The sequence below is a fragment of the Triticum aestivum genome, chromosome 3A (genome assembly GCF_018294505.1).
Source record: "Triticum aestivum cultivar Chinese Spring chromosome 3A, IWGSC CS RefSeq v2.1, whole genome shotgun sequence".
NCBI classification, from domain to species: Eukaryota; Viridiplantae; Streptophyta; class Magnoliopsida; order Poales; family Poaceae; genus Triticum; species Triticum aestivum.
This window is the reverse complement of record NC_057800.1, coordinates 751029011-751040487: the sequence shown is the minus strand read 5'-3', so window position 1 is coordinate 751040487 and position 11477 is coordinate 751029011. Positions and strand designations below refer to the sequence as shown.

The 11477-nt window shown below is 47.3% G+C and overlaps 1 protein-coding gene across 1 annotated transcript in view; it reads right to left on the bottom strand.

Annotated features, from left to right (window-relative positions):
• Positions 1-356: 356 nt before the first annotated feature.
• The window catches only part of LOC123063739 (uncharacterized), a 14117-nt gene continuing 2996 nt past the window's right edge, over positions 357-11477 (bottom strand). The window contains exons 3-8 of the mRNA XM_044487650.1: positions 8076-9677; positions 7866-7936; positions 6875-7226; positions 6700-6743; positions 907-4550; positions 357-743 (exon numbers count right to left, since the gene is read on the bottom strand). Coding sequence (XP_044343585.1) covers positions 732-743; positions 907-4550; positions 6700-6743; positions 6875-7226; positions 7866-7936; positions 8076-9677 — 5725 coding nt within the window. The 3' untranslated portion in view covers positions 357-731. The remainder of the gene's footprint in view (positions 744-906; positions 4551-6699; positions 6744-6874; positions 7227-7865; positions 7937-8075; positions 9678-11477) is intronic.

The following is an 11477-nucleotide window of genomic DNA, read 5'->3' as shown; positions in this document are numbered from 1 at the left end:
CATAATTGTATTAGGGTGGACCACCCTGTTTCAAAATCCTAGATCCGCCACTGGCGCCGCCAGCCGCCATGAACTGCTTTGCTCCACATCCGCCGGAGAAAAGATTGATAGGGGCCGCCGCCGGCCATTGCTCGTACGTACTACTAGTGCTAGGTACTCTGCACTCTCTTTTGCTTCCCTTATTATTATTATTATTATTATTATTATTATTATTATTATTATTATTATTATTATTATTATTATTATTATTATTATTATTATTATTATTATTATGAGTTGTACTTTTTCAGTTGAGTTAGATGCGCTAGGTAGCTAGAATTGACATGCCATGCTACTTTTGCTATGGAAACAAGCCATTCACAAATGGTCTCCCCCTCCCGCAGGAAGATATTCATATTAGAATTGCAATTGCAATACAAGTCCTGACTTGAGGGAAAACAAATGTCAAATGGCACCATAAAATAGCATACAGCGTTTTGACTGATCCTCACTTGTTTGCTAGTACTCCCCTCAAAAGAAAACAAAAAATACTCGCCAAACACGGGCGGCAACGTTATATATTTATTCAGGTCTTGCGTTTTTACCCGGCCGTGCGCTGAAGCTAAGCATTTGACACCACATGTCACCTTCTTCTGTAGCAAGGACTGATTAATACCAAGAATCTGCCATGCATGCTGTGAAATTGGTTCAGCCAGAATCTTAGCCTTTTCTCCTCCATTTGTTCCTTCCCGTTAGACGACGATCTACATATAAAAAATAAACAAGGGAAGCACTAGCTGGTTAGCGGGTAACAGCTACAGGATGGCTTAATTTTGACAAGATCGCATGAAAATACGAGCACAAACAACATATCTGGAAATCCACATTATTAAGAGAAGAGAATAATAATTAGGGAATAGCAGTTACCATATCCCGGAGGTAGTAGTTAAAGCGGCCTCTCTTGTGAGGCTGCTTTATGTCCTCCATCTTTGGACATTCCTCAATAGTCACCGTCCTCAGTTGTGCGATTGCCCCTGCTCCGCCGATTGACACAAGGTCTGGACATTCTGTAATACGTAGTTGCTGGAGTGATTTGCTCCATACCTTTTCTGGAATGACCGTTATACCCGGACATCTCTCCAGCGTCAGTGAGACAAGGGATGTGAGGTTCTCCAGGCAGCTGGGAACACATGCACACATATCCCCACTGTCACTTAACTCGAGCCACTCGAGGGAAGATGGGAACACCAATCCGCTTGGCCATCTGATGCTGGGGCATCCGCTAATCTTCAACTCACGCAGAGAGGATAAACTCCCAATTTCAACAGGCAGCGACACTAACCTTCTGCAATATTCAAACTCTATCTTCTGAATGACAGGTAGATATTCTTCTGACAGGAGGTTATGAATGGCTGACAGCTCTTCACATAAGACAATATGTAGGTAAGTAAGGGATGAGAATACTCTGCCACAAACTGAAAGGTTGGTAAACACCTGTCCGATACTTCTAAGAGATGGACAAACTGAAATTTCCAACTCCCGCAGAGCTGGAAGATTCCAGTTCTCTAGTTGGATGCAAGTGACGCCATCACATGTTAGCTTAAAATTGGCGAGAGAGCAGCACTCTATATTGTCGCCGAGATTCCCAAAGCTGAAGCTATTTCCTCTGAATGGTTCAGCAGTAAAACGACCCAGCACGAGCCTCTTGAGAGAGGGGGCCACCAAACATTGGGAGTTGATGCTTGGACACTTACGAACCACCAATTCCTCAAGGCAATGGAAACCCACAAAACTTCCAGCCGATGCCAAGCTTTCACAATTCTCTATTGTTATCTTGTTGATGGCTGGAATATAAGCTGGCTGTATGAGTTGTTCAAGGCTAGATAACTTTTGGCACAAAGTTATAGTGAGCTCTGTCATGGACGGGAAAATACCAGTGGTGTCTTTGTTGCTGCTGTCAACTGGCAGCTCCACAGGCATCTCGTTTTGGTCGTCTATCCGCTGTGATAATGATGTGCCCTCTGCCAAGAACATGCTCTCTAGTTCATCACACCTATCAAGTATCAGTGATGCCAAGCTTGGCAGGTTTTGTGGCCCAAACCAGCTTGGAAGAGATACGCCTCCGTAGCCCTGGAGGTGCAGAGACATGAGACCAGTGGGAGGTTCTAAAGCTTGAAGCACTTGTCTATCATCATTGTCTCTCTTTTCACGTTGGTACCAACCCCAGCTCAGTTCCAGGCTGTTGAGACGTTGCTTATTCTTCAATTCCACCTCTGCTGCCTGATTCTTGCTCATCTTGCCGAGGTTACGTAAGCGCAAACCTTTAACATCTGACACATTCTTTATCAATCCAAGTCCCAATCCTTGCCAATCGGCCAAATCAATGTCTAGGACACACCCTGGAGAATAGTCAAATCCGTGCGATTTAAATCTCCTTAAACTGATCAAATTACTGAAGTCGCCGCGCATGGTTTCAAGCTTGCAATCCCTGGCATATACAATCTGCAGACTGTAGAGGTGACAGAATGCCGAAGGAATGCTGTTCAAAGAACAAGCTCCCATGATTTCAAGGTACCGAAGATGCTTCAAGTTGCCAATGCTATCTGGTAACTCATTTGTAGAGCCACAACACATCACACGCAAACGATGAAGGCCGCTGCACCAATGGTCTATTACAGCAGATATATCTTTAGTCCCAAAAACTTCATCAAAAAGTAGGGTGCGCAGCTTTGTGTGCTTGCACAGGCTCAACAAGCTGGCATGGTCAATGCCTTCCCTTATGATGAAGCAGTCATTCTTCATCTGCCATGTCATGAAGCAGTCATTCTGGAATATTGAGAGATGACGAACATCTGGAGGAACTTTTCCAAAGTCAGCCTTTTCTCTTATGATGAAGCAGTCATTCTTTGAAACTAGTTTTGCCATGTCATGCAGCAGATGAGGGATTCTGTATGCCTCACCATAGAAACGGGATTTTTCAAAGAATGACTCGTTCACAAGTTCATCAAAGTACTGACAACTAATATCTTTAGCTGGAGTGTCACCTTTAGGATCCACAAAACCTTCGGCCACCCAAATTTCAGCTAAGACATGCTTTTCAAATCTGTAATCCTTGGGGTACACAGCACAGAATGCGAAACATCTCCTCAAACGGAGTGGTAAATACATGTAGCTCAGCTGAAGAGAAGGCAAAATGTCAGTCTTCTCTTGTTTCAACTCCCACAGTTCACGCCCCAATACATCATTCCAATGTGATGCACGGAGGTCCATTCTTAAGAGGGGTCCAACACTTTTGGCAGCTAAAGGAGAACCCTTCAACTTAGGAAGTATGCTCTTACCAATGTGTTCTAAATTGGGATCATTGTTAGAACTCTCGGACCCAAATATGCATTGTTTGAAGAAATTCCAAAAGGCATCATCCTCCTTCAAACCATGCAATGTAAAGGGATTCATTGTGCAGACCTTATGAGCAACCATAGGAGATCTAGTAGTGACCAACATCAAACATTCCCGTCCAATGTTTTTTAAGGGTGCACAAAATATATTCCAATATTTGCTGTCTTCCTTGAAAGCATCACCCCACAGGCCATCAAGGATAATCAAGACCTTTTTGTCCCTCACGTGTTCATAAAGAGCATCCTGAAGCGTACCCAAGTCATCTGATGTTGGCCTTTCTCCCGAGCAGTATTCTAAGGCCTGCTTAGTCAACCTCATAGCATCAAAGTCATCCGACACACTAATCCAAATTATCAGGTCGAAGTTAGACCTTATATATGAATGATTGCAAACATGTTGGGCCAAACAGGTCTTACCAACACCCCCAATTCCAACTATTGTCAAAACATGAAGACCTGGTATTTTTGATTCATCATTATCTTTGTTTTCCGACTGGGCATCACTACTTTTTTTAGGTTTGCTAAGCAACCTCATAACCTGCTTCATCTCCTTGTCGCGGCCAAATATTTTTGTCTCGTTTAGCAAACAGGTGGTCTCTAGCCTGACTGATTTGTCAAACCGTTTTCTAGCTTCATGCAAGCCCATCTTCTCCAGCTGATTCGAAAGATTTTCCAGCTTATCTTGGATACATTGGACTTTCTCGTTGAAGCTGCCTGTAATGACATCGTTAAAGAAATCACTGAAAGGGCATTGGTTTGCATTGCCCTCCACTGTCACCTTTAGCTCGTACCATTTGAACTCATCAAGAAGGTCTTCGGCATCATACAGTGCATCCTTCAAATTTGGAAGGAGCTCAACCACATAATCTTCGTGGCTACTCCACTCTGCTCGATCAAGGAGGGCGTACATTTTGGGCAGAGTGTCCCTAAGACCTTGTAGCCGTTCCTCCAACTCCAATAATTCACCCTGAAGTTCTTGCTCCCTTGAACCAATTAATCCAGAATATTGAGAGGAAATAGCAGATTTGGCCCACTGAAATAATTTGACAAACTGACAGATGCCACTGGTTGTCATCTGGGGTTCAACAACCATGTCTTCAACATAATCGAAGTGTGTTTCTGCCCTATTTTCAATATAGCCAGTTTCTGTCTTCACTTTTGAAGTCATGTCAGAACCTGCAACGTCAATTCAGCGAGCTATCATCATAACGTACCTCAACAAAAAACTAACAATACAAGAAACATGGATTTTAAATATTCACAAAGCTGTAGCCAACCCATGGGGGGACTCAGCACTGTAAAAAAGCCTTTCGGCTATTGAATATGAACCAAGACATTCAGAGCTTTCAACTCATACAATCTAAGCTCATAACTAGACAACTGAAGCCTTCTAATATGCTTAAACGGAGGCCTAAGAAGACTACAGCGAAACACATAGGCAGGAACCTTATCCCCTCCCGCGTTGCTCCCGCGGGCGACGGGGAGGGCGACCGCACCACCGCCGCCAGCGCACCCCTCCTCCCTCGCCGCCGCTAGAGGCGGGGTCGGGCGAAGCTCGGTCGCCGTCGGCGGCGGCGGGGCCCCTCTCATCTCTTCGCGCGGGGTGGCTGGCGCGGGCCGACGGCCCCAGACCTGGTGGTGGCGCTTCTGTGGGGCTCCACCGCACGGCGTCGCATCGGCGCTGGTGGTGGCGTGCGGGTGCGGTGCCGGCGTGACGGGCCACACCCTGGTGGTGCACGGCCGGTGTGGTGAAGACGGGCTGCCAGATCCAGACGCGGTGGGTGCGGGCTGCGGGCGGTCGTCTTCGCAGTGGTGGTCTGCTGGCGGAGGTGGCGGCGCAGCGGTGTGGGTCTCGCCCTTTCTCTCCTCTGGTCTCGGTCGGGGGCTGGAGGCGGGCTGGGGCTGCTGGTGGTGGATGTGTGCCGGCCGGATCTAGCGCTTTTTTTCCGACGAGCGGCGTGGGTTGGGGCAGCGGCCCGGTGTGGGGCTGCTCCGGCTGTGGGCGGCGGCGGCGGCGAGGTGGCTCGACTCTCTTGGCATGGCTGCTTCCTTTCGCTGCGTCCGCATCATGGCAGTTCGGCGGGTCGGCTGCGGCGGCGAGGTGGCTCGACTCTCTTGGCATGGCTGCTTCCTTTCGCTGCGTCCGCATCATGGCAGTTCGGCGGGTCGGCTGCGGCTGGTTTTCCGGCGTCGGCTCGTTTGTAGGCGGCCCGTTTCAACCTTCAGTCCCTTTCATCGTCGTTGGGTCGCTACCGTCATCGAAGGTTCGCCCTCCCCCGGTTACGGTCTATCGCTCGTCTCGCGCTCGTTAGCAGGACTGAACTCGTCTCGCACCTGGCAGTAGGACCGACCTCGTCTCGCTCCCGGCAGCAAGACCGACCTCGTCTCTCGCCCGACAACAGGATAAGTCGATAGAGGCGTTGGGGGCAGCCTAGGGGTGCGAAAGGCGGGTCCTTTCCGCCCACATCTTTGGTTGGGGTAGCGGTGGGTCTCGAGTGAGGTGGTGTCCGGGTCTTGGATGTCGGGGGCGGCGGCCCTGGTGGTGGTTCCGCGGTGCTCATGGGCAAAGCGTACGGCTAGGTGCTGCCCGATGGCCATGGTCATGTGGATGGTGTGGTCGCCGGGGTGTGGCGTTCGGTGGTGGTGATTGTTGGCCGGGGTGAAAACCTGTTCTATCTTCGGATAGACCGGCGACGGCGAAGCTCGTTCCCTTCTTGAAGGCGTCGTCGTGGCTCTCATTGCCCGTCGTGTTGCTCCAGGAAAAACTCTGATCCTCGGGTCGGGCGGTGACGGTGCTCCGGTGTTTGAAGGCGCCGCCTTGGAGCCCACGGTTCGTTGTATGTGGCTTCATCTCTTCGCGATGGCGTGTTCACGGTTGAGGACCCCGGTTGCTCTTGTAGCGCTAGGGTTATTGATGCGCTCAACGCCTATGTATCCTGCCTTGGGTGTGTGCATGTGTACTGTTGGCGGGTGTTTGTACCAGGTTGTCGAGAATCTTTGCTTTATATATAAAGCGGGCGAAAGCCTTTTTCGGCAATACGCTTAAACTCCCAACGCGTACAAATCGTCCAGCAAAAGTTGAAGTGGCTAGAGGAGTTACCATGCCTAATATCTGAACCGTCCATTCGAGATCCAGCGGTTATGAACAAAAGTATTCAGGTTTGTACTGATAGTGGTTTGCTGAAGAAGAAAGACAAGTAGACTACAGCAAATAGGAGGAAGTGCACTTATGGAATTCTTTGTGCACAATGGCAGACAACTTTGAAGGGAAAAGACATTCGGTTGGAAGGAAAGGGAAAAGACATGCAAAATTGAATATGGTTACCTGAATCAGGCACATGTGAAGAGGACCCTGGTGAGTTACACATCCTGATAAAAAAAATTATTTAGCTCCATTAAACAAGTTGAAAAAAATATGAGTAGACTTAAACGTTGAAGTAAACGAGAAGAAGGACGATGAGGAGGCCATATTTATATTTGGAAGAACGAGTGATTTGTACCTGATATCAGATAGTTTTTTCTCATCTTCCCATCCAGCAGGCTGCCAGTTCATGTCAGTCCGGTTACTCATAGGAGATGATGGCATCCAGTGCTCAATGTTCTTATCTTCTAGGATATCAAATTTTGTCTGTAGCTTATCCTCAATACTTTCAGTCTTCATAGGAGATGATGGCGTGCATTGTTCGATGTGCATATCTTCTGGAATATCAAACTTTGTCTCTAGCTTATCATCAATATTTTTGGTTTGTATTTTCAGTTTCAGCACCCCATGTGCCATTTCTCCATGACCGTAGGTGAATGTCTCTGCCTTAACTTCAGTTTTTATCTCCAGTTTAAGCTTTTTCTCAGCACCTGCATCGTCAATTCAGCGTTACTCAGAATCTAGGAAACAGTACACTTTGCCTCACAATGTATTCCTATATATTAGACACGCTTAAAAAACAGTTCAGTACAGTTTTTGTAAAATAATTATCATTATCCGTGAGATGACAGCGTGAAGTATTCATGTCCATATCTTTTGGAATAACAGACCTTGTCTCTAGCTTATCATCAATATTTTCGGTTTCTATTTTCAGCTTTGATACCCTATGGGCCATTTCTTTACGACCGTAGGCGAATGTCTCTGCCTTTACTTTAATACTACCATCAGTTTCTATCCCCAGTTTAACTTTTCTTTTCTCAGCACCTGCATCATCAATTCAGCGAAATCTTTCGTCCACCAAACACTCAGAATCAAGCAAACTGTACACCTTGTCTCACAATGCATTCGCACAGGCTTAAAAATAGTACAGAACAGTTTCTATAAACTAATCATCATTATTAGTAAACAGAATCATGAGAGCATGAGAAAAAAGAAGCACAAGGTATCCCGAACAGGAAAGCAAAAAAGAGCTAAAAGAAAAGAAATGCATGCATTAAGAAATAGGAAGAACCAAAGTTGGCTCAAAAGGGTTGGAGGGAATGAACTACAAAATGATGTATGATTATTACCTTGCACAGGCACACAGGAAGAGGATCCCAGTAAATTAACCGTCCTTTTTGACCAGGGAAACGTAGACATCCTGATCATGACAACCATATAGGGCCGTTACAAAATAATAATTTTGTAGTACAAGAGCAGGGGGAGGAGCACATGGATGACAGTTTGGGAGTCGAAGTATCGGAGGAGAAAGAGTTTATAGAATGGTAAATTTTTAGTACCTGGTATCATCAGCTTGTTTCTTCTTATCTTCCATTTTGATTGTCCCTTTGCTTGTTGTTGTGTGTCCATGAAAAATAGGGTCGATCAACTGCTCGTCGATTATAGGATTGCTTGAATGATTGCTAATTATGGTTCTGAATGTATATCTTACATCGGTATCTGAAACCCAAATATGTGCAATGATCTCTTTTAAGCCTGGCAGGTGCTCGATGCTGATAGTCGCAGTACCGTGCCGTTCTGCTTCGTGGGCGTTGAAACACAGGCTAAGATTCCGGAGGCAAGGCATTGAACCCGCTTCAAATTTCAGCCAAGGCACAGGGCACCTGAATTCAAAGGACTTGAGAACTAGAAATCCGCCCTTGTCGAAGACGATCATTTCGACCGGAGTGTTCCACACATGCAGCGAGAGAGCCGAGAGGGCTTCCAAATTTTGGAGGATACGAATATCTTCCATGGATATCGCTCTAACGGCAATCTTTAGACTGGAGAGTCTGCCAAGTCCACCAATATCCGATGGGATAACAAGTACTGGTGTATCCACTTCCAGGTGTTGCAGATCTCCAAACTGGGCTGGAACTGGCAGTTTGACGGCGGCATTACATTCAATCTTCAGATATCTCAGTGCAAGTAATTTACTAATTCCAGAGAGCTCAAATGTGGCATCACCTTGATCATCCCAAACATGTAGAACTAACACTTGAAGAAGCTTATACTCCTCGATGAAATCTGCGCATCCACAGAATCCAAAAAATGCAAGCGATCGAACTTCAGATGCCATGATTCCCGCTGGTATACGTGCGCTCCTTGCACCTCCGAATTGTACAGACAGACGATGAACCTTGGGAGGAAGACCTATAGCTGGTTGAAAATAGTCCACAACAATGATGAAGTTCTCCTCAACTGATTTCTTCACAATAAGATCGTATACCATGTGGTGAAGTGTACATGACAACACCCCGAGGTAATTGTCTACCACTTGGATCATTCCTCTACTGACAAGCTCATCAAAATACCCCCCTGCAACTTCCTCTTTGTTTTGTCCTTCCTCTATAATACCTTCAACAATCCACTGCTTGGCCAAGTCATCCTTAGTGACTGTGCAGCCCTCTGGATACAGAACAAGATACAGCAAGCATGTCTTCAGTTGAGGGGTAAGATTATTGTATATAAGGTTTAGAACTTGTTTTATCCCTTCAGGAGTAGGATTTGCCCTCAGAGTGGAAGGCAAAGAATCTCGAATGTCCATCCATTCCTGGAGGTTTTGTTTGCTTGGTGCTGGCAACATGCTGGCTATATTTACAATTGATAACGGTAAACCACCACATTTCTCAATAATTTCGTATGAAACCTCTCCGAAGTCCTTCGGAAGACCGACTTCAGATTTGGAGCCAAACATACTGAAAAATAATTCTTGTGATTGACCATGTTTGAGAGGTTTTATCTCAGACAAGTACTTTGACTGATAGCTACAGCATGCTGAAGCTACATCTTCAAATTGGGTGGTTGCTATTATTCTACTGTGGCAACCATTATCTGGAAAAGCACGCCTAATAATATCCCAGACTGAAGCACTCCATAGATCATCAATTATGATTAAGTACCTGCACAAATTTAGGGAAATCCCATAAGAATAAAACAAAGATAGTAAATAGACATCTTATTCAAGAGACAACATAGACTACAAATAAGTAGTGTCATTGGAGGTTGAAACCCTGGCCATTGCATCGAAAATGCACACAACCATGTTTATTAAATTATTCAACAAATGCCTGACAAAAAGATACATCAAACAAACCAAAGCCACCAATCCACACCTATGGATTTGGTCAAAGCCCTATGGGTTGGATGGCCGAAATTAGAGGTATCCACGTATTAATTGATGGGAAACCCTATTTTTCTGAGGGGGCACCCTTTGGTGCCAAAGTTGCAGCCCCATAGCCGCCATCTATAGAGGAGAAAACATATCTCCAGGAAAGGGACGAGGAAGGAGGAGGGGGGCCCCTTCCCTCTCACCACAGCCGTGTCCGAAGGCGAGCACTACTCCCCGAAACAAATCCCTAGCATTTCGACGGGCTGCGAAAGATTGCCCGCGATGATCTCGTTCACGGCTACCATACATCAAGCACGCCACCGAGTTGTGTGATGCGTGTCTTGCTGGGAAGCAGAGACGTCTGCCATTTCCCGAGAAGGCACGATACCGGGCAAAGAAGCCCACGACGCTGGTCCACGGGGAACTCTGTGGCCCGATCACCCCGACAACGCCAGACGGGTATTGCTACATCCTGCTGCTCGTCCACGATGGTGACACGGACTCTAGGAAGAGCACCTCCGGCGTGGTGTTCTTCCTCCGAAGCAGTCTCGTCAACTGGAATCGGTGAGGCAGAAGGTTGTCGCAACTTCTTCGTGCAAGCCGGAGTACATCATGGTTGCTGGCATGTCAATGACCGATGAGCAGAAGGAGGACATCCTAACAAAGGATCTTGTTGTGTCCAGTCTCTGGAGCTGCGCGGCAAGGCTAGGATTGTCAACGTCCAAACTCTTCGACATGGTTGATTGAAGATTGTTGAGTAAACCCCCTCTCCAAGCTTAGAGCAGTCAAGTCAAAAGGGCTGGTAAGTCAAGGATAACCTGCCACATGTGGCGAGATAAGATGACATGCTTTCAATGCATGTCAGGATCGGATACGATAGTTGTACAAAGCAGTGCGGCTTGGACTTTAAGAACATCTCCATTCGTTCGGGCCCCCAGAGGCTTGAAATAGGGCCGCCCGGGGGCACGCCGGCTGAAAAGTCGGTGTGGGGGCGATCGGTTCCTAGCCGTCGCCCCAGGCTCCGTTTTTAAAAGTTTTCTAAAAACGTACTCGGCCAAAATTCGGCCAAACACAACACAGATTCGGCAAAATTTAGGCGTTTCATCATTTTTTAATATTGAAAACATAATTTAAAACAAAATAAACAACTACTACTACTGCAGCACCGCCGCCGCCCGCCGCGCCGCCTAAGGCTGAAGAGCTTGCCGAAGGCGCTGTAGTCCTCCTCCTCCTCCTTATTCACACCGCCGCGTCCCTGTTGCACCCCTGCCCTGGGTCACCTTGGCGGACGGGTTTGGCTGGTGGCAGTGCCTCGCCGTCGCTGTCCTGGAGGACGATGACGCCGCCCTCGTCGCGGCCGCGGCGCCAAGTGGCGCCCATGAGGAATCAATGGAAGGCTGACCGGTGGCAGTCTTGGCATTGATTCCCCGCGGGAAAATGAAGCGACGAGGAAGATGAGACACGGCTGGTCGCTGACTCGGCGGGTCCATCGGGCTTTCGCGCCAAAAATGTTTCCCCCGGCGCCCCCGGGCGCCCCTCAGCGCACCGGGTTCAACCTGGGTCCACTGGCGCCAATTTCGGACCGTTTTTT